General features: G+C 41.0%; 1 protein-coding gene across 11 annotated transcripts in view; it reads right to left on the bottom strand.

Annotated features, from left to right (window-relative positions):
- Positions 1 to 798: 798 nt before the first annotated feature.
- The window catches only part of BNC2 (basonuclin zinc finger protein 2), a 411384-nt gene continuing 399426 nt past the window's right edge, over positions 799 to 12756 (bottom strand). For 8 of the 11 annotated variants that reach the window (XM_081893849.1, XM_081893854.1, XM_081893850.1 and 5 more), the window contains one exon: positions 799 to 4534. In XM_081893849.1, coding sequence (XP_081749975.1) covers positions 3874 to 4534 — 661 coding nt within the window. In that variant the 3' untranslated portion in view covers positions 799 to 3873. Of the gene's footprint in view, positions 4535 to 7162; positions 7194 to 12756 lie in introns of those variants that run through there. The other 3 variants (XM_081893855.1, XM_081893847.1, XR_014163924.1) reach the window with 3 other exon arrangements.

Here is a 12756-nt window from a genome sequence, read left to right as displayed (position 1 = left end):
ACTCCCTCAGCCAATAAAGCGAGATGAGCGCTGCAACCCCAGAGTTGGCCACGACTGGACCTAATGGTCAGAGGTCCCATTACCTTTACTTGCTGAGTTACACCAAGGAATCCCACTCTGTCTGCCTTACTTGGAAGTTGTTTTAGACCAAGTCAAGTCATTAGTCCCTCTAGTTCATTATTGCCTCCACTGTCTGGAAGTAATTCTCCAGGTGTTTCTCTCACCCGCTACCTGGAGATGATAAGAACTGAATCTGGAACCTTTTTGCATGCAAAGCCCTTGAGATGATGGTGGTTCTTCTATACCGAGACAGTGCAAACGCTGCATGGTTTCTTTAGTCTGGGGGGCCTAGAGTGGCACTTGCTTCCAAAATGATGGCTTCATTTTTCAAGACGCACATTAGTTCATCCGCCAGCATACAGTTTGGGAATCACCGCCTTAGGCAGAAGCCAGGCAGTTAAGTAATTTTAAACCATATTTATGTTTAGTGTGTGCAGCCTATCTCACCACAAGCTTCTCCCATACTTTCAAATGTTGGTAGGTATGAAAGAATGTTAATGCCTAAACCGTGTGTCTGTTTTTCTCTGATTCACTACAATTATCTACCATCCTGTTTCGTTTTGTGTAACAAACAGATGTTGCCTGTGCAACTCATTTGCTGAATAAGGCCTACTTGATGATGTTTAAGTTTCCAATCTAGTTTTACCAAAGCCATTTGACCTTTAGCAGAAACAAAAGTAAAATGAGAATGCAGAACAGTGATTTATTCAGGAAAGAATTATTTATATACCTCAAATATGTTTTTCATTAAAAACGATATTTATTTATACCATACATACTTCAAAAACAGTGTTGGGTTTTTTAATTTTTTAAAAAAATGTTCCTTAGATATCATTTAGCCATTTTTTAAGGTTTGTTTTGCCTTTTTCAACATTTCTTCTCGCTTGGTTCCTAATAGCTGGGCAGAGGGCAGGGTTTGAAGAGACAGTGCAGTACAGATAACACTACAAAAGTTAATTTGTTTGGGAAGAACAAACCTTTACTTTTCTATGTTCCCTTTCACAAGCATACCATACATACGTAGCATAAAACAAAACAAAGCATCTCTCCATTTAATTTTTATAAACAAAAGTAATTAAGACTTTGGAAAAAAGACAAAGCACAAATGAAAAAAAAATCAAGTCAGCAAAAATTGTGGAGGTTTCTGATGTAAACATATTTTTTTGACATACTGGTCGGTAACACTTTTAAAAGAGTCTGTAGGAAATCTGTAAATAATGTCAGAAGTTGTGTCCACTATTTGAAAACAAAGAAATATGGCCTAAGATAAGGCATTTCAATTAATAAAGACACCTTTTTCTTTTTTACACACACATGGAGATACTGCAACTAGTATTTATATTTTTGTTTTAGGAGAAAAAAAGTACTGTAGCATATACTGCTTCCAAACAAGGAAAAGTTAGACAAGCCTAAGTCCCAATGAAAGGATAGGGTTTAGTTCAGTTGAGACTAATGTCTTCCTGTTGGTTCAAATGAGACTCAGCCACAACTAACTAGAGCTGGATGAGGGCCAAGGAAGACGGGGGAATCTATTTAACTGGAATAGTTTCCGCTAGTAAAATTAAGACTGGATTGCTAATGCCAATTTGCAATGAACAGTGGCTGAAATTGCACAACAGAGTCAACTTGGAAGCTGAAAGCAACCCAAGTATTTCTGGTTTCGCAGTTACAAGAGAAATGTTCTAGGAAAGAAAAGCACTCTCTTTGAGTTAGCAATGTACTGTGTGCGGAAATATTCCTTGTGTATTCTTTTTTTAAAAAAAAAAAAGAGAGAGAAAAGATCTGTTATATGACACACACTATAATGGTCTTGGCTGTAGGCTGAGCTTAAGTAAATATCATCATTCAGTCAGTATGCTGTGGTAACGCAGGCTGCCAGTGCGGTTTGCCATGCTCAGACAACACATGTAAACACCAGAAACAAAAAGAAGAAGAAGAAGAAAAGATTTGGTGAGCAGCTTCTCCCTGTCTTCCTCAATCATTGGCCTCTCCTCTAATACACTCTTTCCCAACTCTGCTGTAATTGTTCTCTGACAAATTATGTTGGGAAAGTACAAAAGAAGAAAACATGAATTTTCGGTTTGGGTCCCTCCCTATACGCAGCCACCAGCTTCCGATTTCTCCAAAGGGGAAGTTACCCAATCTAATGAATGGCACACCGTTTCCAAGCTTTAAGTGCTTGTGCCATGAATGGCTTTCGATTGCTTCTATTAAAAAAAAACAAAAAAACCATGCCTTGATCATACCTCGGCACTTTCCAGTGCACACCAGACAACTTTGCAGAGGTTAGAATTGTTTTTCATTTTCATGCAACTAAAGCCCAAGTCTTCAGTAGAGAACACACAAATTCATTTCAGGAATTCGGATTTGGCCCTTAAGTCACTGTGACCTCCCTTCTAAGCTACTACAGATCAAAAGTAAGTCCCACACAATTGAACTGGACAATTTCAACTGGAAGCCCATCCTTTCTCAGTTGAAGAAATGTCTCACACTGCGAAGCTCTGCTTTTCTTGTCTATAAACCTACAGACTCACTTGTGGATAATGTTTAGAACCTGAGAAGGACATTCATGTGTATTCTCTCCTTGCTCCCAAATTCCTAGGATATTTTTCCCCGCAGGCCACAGCAGCTGATTATGTTTTGGTTACTGAAAACTTGTGCAAAGTTGGCAGTTTCGTGTTAACATTTAACACTTTTATTTTTTTATTTTATTTGTTCGGCATTCTCGCCCCATACTGACCGGACCACTTCTAACAAAGTGTTAATTCTTTCCTTTCTTTTTTTTTCTTAATCAATAAGACACTGAAAGTATGGCAATACTTTTTAAGGGAAAAAAGGGTATGGATATTATTACACATCCCCACATTGTGTAAGAAAAAAGTGCATGACTGGATTTATGTAATAGTAACAAGACAAAAAAAAAACCCTTAAAAAAACAACTGTATCAGATCAGGTGCTCTAAAGCATGCCAGCACCTCCCCATTAAGCATCTCTAGCAGGTAGTTAAAAAACAAGACCTTGTGTTTTCTTCTTTTTTTCTTTTTTCTAAATGTGCACTGAAGCTAATATAAATGAACAGAGCTAGCCAGCAAACTATTCTCCCCCCTTCCCCGCATATCTAACAGCTGGATGTAAATGTAAAACCGAACCGAACAAAAAACAACCGCCCCCCCCCCAAATAAAAATAAAACAAAAAGTTAACCACCATCAATACAATTGTTTTACATGATAGGCCCTTCAAGGCTCAATATATACAAGTGTAACAGCCATGTGTAGTTGATGGTCCTCTCAAAGGTTTAACATACACAAAAGACAATTGTACTTGTTTTTTTCCCCTCCCCTCTCTCTGCAGTGCTGTGTTTCCTAGTGCCCCCCCTCCCCTGCATTTCTCCCCTTCCTCAAGATTGCAGGCGACAGTCAAAGGTAAAAGAAACAGTCTCTTTGGAGATGACCACGGGTTTTATAACAAAAGTGGGGCTTCAAAATGCAAGTTTGTTCGTGTTCGTGTGTGTGTGTGTGTGTGTGTGTACGTTCGTTTGTTCTCTTTGAAGCAGTGGAAATTTCCTCCCAGGTTAAACTTACTACCCCAACCCACACAAAATAAAAACAGACAAACAAGAAAATGAAAAAAATAGGAAAAGGAAAAAAAAAAGCACCTGGTGTTTGTTTTTTCTGTTTTGTTAAAAAAGAAAAAAAAAGATATATATTTATATTTATATTTATATATATTTATATAATAGTCTGTAAATGGCAGTTCAAAGTAGCGGAAACCCTCTGCGAGAGCTACTGGCGTTTGCCACGTCCATCTTTGAACTAGTCTAGTGAAGCGAAGGGAATGTTTTTATGCAGGTTTGGGTTCTGACTGTGCCGGTTCCGGCTGCGGACAGAAGAAAACATCATGTTGCACCCGGGGATTTTGCACTTGTGCATCTCCCGCAGGTGCACAGTCTTGTAGTGCACCCTGAGAGTCCCCTTGTTGCTGTACATTTTGTGGCAAATGTTACACACGATCCCCCCGTTGCTCATGGAAACGCTGTTGAACATGAGGGAGCCCGGGACTTCGGCGCCCACGCCGACCCCTAGGGCCGGGGGGTCCGCCTTGTGTGACGACTCCCCACTGTCACTTGCGCCGTCCACGTCATCAAGGAGAATCCCCTCGTCGCTCCCCGCGTCGGATTCTCTGGAGGAATGGATGCTACTGCTAGACTGGATGCTGGAGGTGGTGCTGAGGTCTAGCACCATGTATTCTTCTGACATGCCCCTTCCGTACCCGTTCAGGTGGGAGTCCTCAGTACCTGCCGGGGAGGAGGTGTCTTCCCGTATGTCAAAGCCCATCTGATGCGGGGCGCCGTAGATCTTCATCAAAAACTCGTCGCGGAGGTCCTTGCTAAGCGAGGGCTGCGAAGTGTCCAGGCCCATGTCATCCAGTTCTTTGGTCAACAGTTTACGGTGCAGGTTTATGTTAGCACTGTGTCTAGGAAAGAAATAGGAAGAGGGGGCGGGGAGGGAGAATAAAACAACACACCGTATCGCTGATTACATTTGTAACGCAAAACTTGCAGGTCAAAACATAAGTTAGCAAGATGGGGATTTTCATGCAATCCTACTTCTATTGCCTCTTCTCTCGGAAATCCAGGCATTACTATAATGGACACAAATGCAGGGCAAAAATGCTACAAATCCACACTAGCCTGGTCTCTGCCCCACCCCATTTAGGATTACAAAGAACTTCAGCTATTCAGCAACGTAACCTGTTTTGGTTTTTGACCAACAGATTAGTGCAGCTCTTACAAAAGGAGCCTCTTTCAAAAAGAACTAGGCAAGAGGGAGAGAAATCAGTAGAATCTCTTTCTATATATACACAACATTGGAGCTGCTGGTTATAGATTGGGATTGTAATAAAAAAGACCAGTATAAACTGGAGAGACTCTGTAAGAAGTTAGGCTAGTTTTATCTTTTTCCCCAATAATGAGGGGGGACCTTAAATGTTTCTGGGCAAGACCAATCTTAAATGGAATAAAACAGTGAAATCTTTGAATGGATAAGGTCTTTTGAGCCTGATTCAACAAGTGTTTAATATAATCCTTGCTTAGGGCTACCACAGATTCCAGTCAGGCATTTTGGCTTAAAAGTTACGCATGCAGTGAAATTTGGGGCTACAAGAGTAACTGAAAAATTAAATCCATGTTGAGTGGAATAACTTATAAGAGGAGTTGTTGTTTTTAAATAGTAGTGGAAGAATGTGTGATTCTGTGCGACTTAAAACTGAGCCATGTCCACACAAATTGGGCCTTATTATATTGATTCACATGATTGTTTCAATGCCCTTATTATGTTTATTTAAATCCATTGATTTCTCCTCTCCCTCCCACCCCAGAAAATCCTCAGGGTTTGGGCAGAAAACAATAAATGAAAAGTGGAATATGCAAATTCATTACTGAAACTTATTGTTTTAAATTCCATAGATTATTTGTCACTGTCTGCAAAGCAAGTTTGGAGGCCTGTAACAGACAGCATGGGCCACAATACATCTCTCATTATGGGCTCAATTAATTGCCAGGTTTACATATCTTCCTGTTTCCAGGTGTCATTTGGCAAAAAACAATTGGGAGGGCCACAAGGTTACTGAATACCTTGAAAAGCATGAGTTTGCAGGCTGTCAGGGTCACTCAACATGCACAGCCAAGAGGAACAATGATACTTTATTATATGCTGCCAGTAAAGGCTGAGGACGTGGGGTTCCTTGAGCTTGGCACTGTCACAATGTGAACCCACAAACTTTTGCTCCGGCTGACAGCCCCAAAAGTAGAGGCGGGCACACTCAACATTTCAGTTGTGCATTTACACAAAGCAGATGCCCAGCTGAAAAATTGGAGTGTGGTGGGGGAAAGATGTCCTAAAATAAAAAATAAGAAGACTTTCAAATCCAGTTATAGTTGCACACTACAGTGTGTTCCGGGGGATGCGGGTGACGCTGTGGGTTAAACCACAAAGCCTAGGACTTGCCAATCAGAAGGTCGGCGGTTCGAATCCCCACCACGGGGTGAGCTCCCGTTGCTCAGTCCCTGCTCCTGCCAACCTAGCAGTTCGAAAGCACGTCAAAGTGCAAGTAGATAAATAGGTACCACTCCGGAGGGAAGGTAAATGGCATTTCTGTGCACTGGCTCTGGCTTGCCAGAAGTGGCTTAGTCATGCTGGTCACATGACCCGGAAGCTGTACGCCGGCTCTCTCGGCCAATAAAACGAGATGAGCGCCGCAACCGCAGAGTCGGTCACGACTGGACCTAATGGTCAGGGGTCCCTTTACCCTTCACCGTGTGTTCCTCTCTAAGGAAGTGGTGGGCAATGTGCTTTGCTATGTGGGTGGAAATGCTTGCCCTCGTTCTCTGCTTGCAGTTCAAATGGGGGCTGTGCTGGATGCCGGCTGCTCAAATGCGCATTGTAAGGCAAGATGCACATCTGGGTGCAATCTGGGTGTGTGGTTTCCAATCTAACAAAGCCAACTGTTTCCGCACATGGATGCTCCTTCCAAATTTGTGTGACTTAAGTGTAGAAAACCCAAGATGACAATGCAAGATTTCTTTGTCATTTGAACATCATTGGTTCAAACAGGAGATTCGCCGAGAGCCTTTCTCTCAACCAGCTGGGCTCCCAAAAGGAACAGAATAACCCGAGTGTGCATTATAGTGGGCTGGGAGGGTGTAGAATTATGTAAACTTAATTTTCCATATCTATTTACATGATTCATCATATATTGTCACAACTCATTTACCTTATTAAATATAGCAAAGTAGGATAACAACCTACTTTTCCCTTTGACAGAAGGCAGGTGGCTGTTCCTGGTTTAAGGAAGATTGATAATTGAGGGGAAGTAAATTTGGGTCCCATAGGAGCTCCCTCCATGGAGAAGAACTAGCAAGAAATATATCTGATTTTTTTGGGGGGGCGGGGTGGGGAAGGAGAGATGCAAGGCATATACTGTCCGTTCATTCCCAACGAGACAGCGATCCTTTCACAGAAACTATTGTACTACTGTTTCTTTCTAAGCACACAAGTGTGTTACACGTGTACCCCACACTGCGCTTACGAAGGCTGAGCTTACCTTGTGATAAGATCAGCTTTCTAATCTTTTGCTAAATCGAGATCACAAAAGAAAGAGGGAGACAGTGAGAGAGATAGAAAGAAGGAGACAAGAGAGAAAGAGAAAGAGAGAAAGAGAACAAATTCACATTCCAATCCAGTCACATCTGGCTTTAAAAAAAAGAAAAAAAAAGAAAAGAGAATCTTAAAACAATAAAATACAGGCTAAAAATGTTTCAGCCATGAGATCATTTTCTGTCACCCATCATCTCACTTACACTGTTGTCCTGATGGTTACCGGACCAACTGCACAATCTAAAACCATAAATCAAATCAGACACAGGCAAATTCACATCATCCACAGATTTGTTCTGAACAGATGCATGCTGTATTCACATCCATGAATGATAAATAATCAGAAAAAAAGGCCGTACAGGCTCCTAGACAGAATTTTCTCTTGCCCATTCTAGTGTCAGATGGCAAATGATTCAAAGGGAAAGTTTCTAAGCAAAATACAGGAAGCACTTAGCTGTGAACGCCTGCATGTTAACAAGCTGCAGTTGTTTTTGCTAGTTATTGCACATGTGTAACAGTGCTATTGAGATTCATGGTCCAGTTACTGACACCAAGAAACCGTATCTAGGATGTCTGCTTGCTTCCCTGACTGCATCTTACAAGCAAGCAGAAACATGTGGCAGCTTTGGCTGCGGCAGTTAAGTGGTTGTTCCACGAACAAGCTACCTGAGGGCAGGAGCTTGCCATGCCACTGCCAACTCTCATGGCAAAAACAAACAAGAGCACATAGTCAGCTATTGCACTTGAGCAACTCCCTCTTTTAAATGTGTGCATCCCGCCCTCTCTCTGAGAAGCTCCCGGTGGCAGCATTTTAGTCTCACAACTAGGGTTGCCAGAACACACTGCAGAGAGCATGCATGTAGTTTCTCCCTCCAATTATCTCCCAGTCTCGACACACACCTGCCTGTTCTAAGAAGCAGGGATCCAGGTGTGCCATGGAGCCGTAGGGTTGGTAAACAATAGGACTGGGTTAGGAATGGGCGAGAGATGGCTGCCCAGTCCTCTGATTCACGTAGAGCTACATGCACACTTTCTGGGATGCAACCTAGCCATCCTAATGGCAGCAACCCACGGTGGTCATTTAGAGGGAGGGAGTCTGACATGCCTAACTAGGGCCAACTAACCAGAGCCGGATTTACGTATAAGCTAAAGAAGCTATAGCTTAGCCCCCCCCCAAAAAAAATTAAAGAAAAAATTGTCAATGCCAATGTGTTTGCATTATTAAGTTTGTTATGAATAAAAAAACGTTTTGAATTAGAGCTTAATAATTACTTCACTATTAATATACTACTTCTTAATTGTATTTCAGTTCAGCAATTACTTAGATAAAATACCGTATTTTTTCGCTCTATAAGATGCACCAGACCACAAGACGCACCTAGTTTTTGGAGGAGGAAAACAAGAAGAAAAATATTCTGAATCGCAGTGAAAGCAGCAATCCCTCTTGCTGTTCTGGCTTTTGGGATAGCTGCGCAGCCTGCATTCACTCCATAAGACACACACACATTTCCCCTTACTTTTTAGGAGGGAAAAAGTGAGTCTTATAGAGCAAAAAATATGGTACGTATTTTGTTATGTGCAAATGGCTTTAGATACCTATTAGGTCCATAAATTACCATATAGCATATATTCAACAGAGCGACAATTTGTTGTGGACAAAGGACAGTTGGACATATAAAGGGCCCCATTCCTTCAGTAGCTGAGGTCCTCATCAAACCAAAATCCAGCTCTGCCAACTACTGAACTACGTAGCTATGCGGATAATTGAACCAGGGGGGTTTCTGACATCCAAACCCACCAAGCTGTTCCCTGCACTGCACTGCACTGCACTGCCCTTGCCCTTATGTAGAACAACCTAACAGCATGGCAGTGAGTCGAACTTAGGCTTACCTTTTCCCAATTTCCCCCATGCCCCACTAAAATATACTACAAGCTGAGTTTTGTGTAAATGTAGCTAGGAAGTGCCATGCCTGTCATTTCTCTCTTGTTTTGTTCCTTGGTTTCCTGCTAGAACAGCCAGATTTGTCATGCAAATAACATCAGGGTTTACTAAATGCAATACGATGCAAAGAAATATTAATATTGTTTCACCCTCTTCTCCAAGCAAAAGTTGCTTTCCTGATTGGTGACCTGTTAAAAGTTTCAGCTGGTTTCAGCTATCAATAGGAAATGATGCCATATCCATTCACTTATCATTTATAGCAGTAGCTATCAGTAATCTAATTAAACTTATGTACTGGCCGTTAATGTCTGTCAGGCAAATGATGTGCAGAAATGTGTGGACAAGTTCTGGCACTTTCGTCGACAAAGTCCCTTATCCGTTTGTCAGCAGTACCATTGGCTTCTCCTAATATAATTACATTGACTTTTATTCAATTAAGTGCCACTCCTAGCTTTTTTTTTAAAAAAAAAACTTGCTTTATCAATTGATTCAGGTGTAATGCAATAATAAAGATGAACTCATTGCAGTGCATTAGCCCTGCTGTTCATAACTTCTGAACATGGGTTCATTCATAGTAGTCGATTTCCATTATGCAACCACAGTTCAAAAGAATTGATTCTGTTACATTCATTTCTTAATCTATATCACTCATGCTGGAGAATCCTCTCCAAGATCATGCGAAAATATAACCGGATACCTTGTGTTTGTGTGTATTAGTGGGGGGCATACTATTATCCATTTGGGTTTTTATTTTTAAAAAACATTTTCAGATTAATAGCGAAATCATGGAGTTCAAAGATACATTAGGACTGGGGATGCTTTATTCAAATATAAAGAAATGTTCAGAGAGTTGTCGTGTTATAGGCCCACAGCTAGTGGGCTGGTGGGTGCAGCGCAGATATGCTAGTATTATACTCAAATGTTCAGTGATAAGTGCATGATAAATGCATGATAAGTACATTCAACAGGGACAGGGTGCATGTTGAATACTTAAAAGGCTAAGCACTTTAAATCTAGCTTCAGCCCTAAGACTGACCATTTCTACCTTACATCTGGAGATATGTAAAATTTGAAGTTCATCAAATGTTGCACCAGAGGGCAGACATCTAAAGTTACTTTCTTTAGGCAAAAATCAGACAGCTTAAAAGTGTCAGAATTGCCCTAAGAAATGTCATCAGTCTTACAAAACCTCTTTTGGCTTCTCTGCCCATCCCAATTATCTTTAAATTTCACTTTAGGTAAAAAAAATCTGGTGAAAATCTTACTTAGTTCTTTCCTCTTCAGGCATGCTGAAACACCTGTAGGGAAGTTCTGCTTCTAAATGTCCATAAAATGGGAGATGGATTAATTTGTCAGTTTGGATCAGTTTGGTTTCATATACACTTTCATGCAATTTTCTCTTATTACGCACATTTTAACTTTGCAATTTTGTACGATGTGCATATTTTTGCAAGCAATTCCCCCCTTCTAATGTGGTGATCTTTAGGTGTTATGTTCACTGACATATATGCATTTTTGTGTGTGCACTTTTTCATAATGTGTACATTTCAAATGCATTTTCTGTTTAAAAATGCATTGCAAAATTCAAAGAAACATATTTCCAAGAATCGCTGCATTTTTAAACAAACAAACAAACAGACAGACAGACAGACAGATAAAACCACACTCATTGCAATGCAATACATGATTTTAAAAAAGATAAAGAGTATATAGATGAAATGGTTTACTTCTTACTGTGTACACAACGAAGACAATACTGTATTATTTTCCCCAATTATTATTATTCTGTAGCATTTCCAGTTTGGTTTGTGCAATGGTATGAGAAGTGTGAATTTAGCAGGCTCACATTGAAATGTGAACTGAATAAATTTCTCCCCCACTGGTACATTAAATATATTTTAAAGTTTTTCCTTAAATATCAGAGAACATCAAAGAAAGATGGTCAAACATTTTCTGCCTTTTATAAAGCTTTCACTTTGGCCGTTCTTCAGCTATATGACCTACAATTCTTACTGATTTTGACAACTGGTTACATCATATTTATTGTGTGAAATAAGTAAAATGATTGAGCTTATTTCCTTCCCCCTTTGGAAGTGTGTGTGAGATCCCCTCCGCCCAATGATAGCCAATATAAACAGTCTATGAAAAAATGTTCCCTGCTGCAGCCCCACTGAATTAATTGTGATGGGCTCCAATGCAGGAGAAATGAGTCCATCTAACTCAGGCATAGGCAAACTCGGCCCTCCAGATGTTTTGGGACTACAACTCCCATCCTCCCTAGCTAAACGACCAGTAGTCAGGGATGACGTGAGTTGTAGTCCCAAAACATCTGGAGGGCCGAGTTTGCCTATGCCTGATCTAACTAGACTATGCAATGGTTAAATGTAATCTAGCTACAATACACCAAGTAAGCTATCCCAGAGCATGTCTGAAAGCACATATGTGAAACCTGTCTGGGTCTGGCCAGCACCTGGCTAGGAGACTGCCTGGGAACCATATGTATGTGGCGTTAGGTCGCACAATGAAATAAAAGAAGGATGTAAGAAGATTAAGAGAACCACAGAATTGCAAAGTTGGAAAGGGACCCAAGCATCATGTACTCCCAGGGGTGTCAAGTAGTATAAAATACTGGAGGGACTCAGATAATCCCTGCCCCACATAATCGATCACAAGACCTGGCACATGCACACCATTTGAATGGCAATGTCCATCAAGTTTGGGTTTTGTTTTTTTGGCTCCCTCAAATATTTTAGGGGGGGGCAAAGGGACCATGGTCCCTAGCAGTTGGCTCCTGTTTCTACTCCTTCCCCCTACAATGCAGGAATCTGCTATACGATAGAAGGAATCTACTAGACTGAGATTGTCAGCATCGTTACAAACACCAGTTCCAATAGTTCCATTGTCTTACATCCTTAGTGTCTATGAATTCAAAGCCTCTAAGAAGACTGGGGACTATAACATTTTTTGTACCGAGACTAACCTAACCATTTCATCAAATCTTTTAATAATGCAAGTGTTACAGAAAATGCCACAAAATGAGTGAATGTGACATCCACATACGGATACTGACAATTTCAGATAAATTCATAAGTATTTGTAAATACATATATTTCTCCGAAGCTACCCCCTGACCCTAACCCCAACATACGCCAAAGAGTGTTTGTCTGAAGGCCGCTGCTGACATTTAGCTGAGTATTGGTATATCTCTGAGATTTCAGACAGCTACAAAACTTGCCTGAGACTTTCAGCAGTCTTAAGAAGTTTCAGCTGCTTAAGAGGCCTTCTTGTTAAACAATCAAGCAGTATATAATTATTGCTAAATAAAGAGGAACACCCGATTTCAGCTATTCATGGTACAAATACACAAGGCAAGGGTCGTGTATCAGCAGGGAGGGCAGATAAGGCAGGTTCCCCACTCTGTGAAACATCTACATTCCTATGCTCCATGAAAAGACTTCCTGGCACCTTTGTCTGCCCCCTTCCCAAACCAAACAACCAATAATCATTTGCCTTCCTCCACTCCATTTGGCTGGCAAGGCCTTTCAAAAATCTCTTCTTCCAGAGGCTGTCCTGGAAGTGCCTGATTCTTCAGCCCACAA

Source organism: Podarcis melisellensis (assembly GCF_964234715.1).
Source record: "Podarcis melisellensis genome assembly, chromosome: 17".
In the NCBI taxonomy this organism is placed as follows: domain Eukaryota; kingdom Metazoa; phylum Chordata; class Lepidosauria; order Squamata; family Lacertidae; genus Podarcis; species Podarcis melisellensis.
Note: the sequence above shows the minus strand (reverse complement) of the source record. Positions and strands in the feature narration are given on the sequence as shown.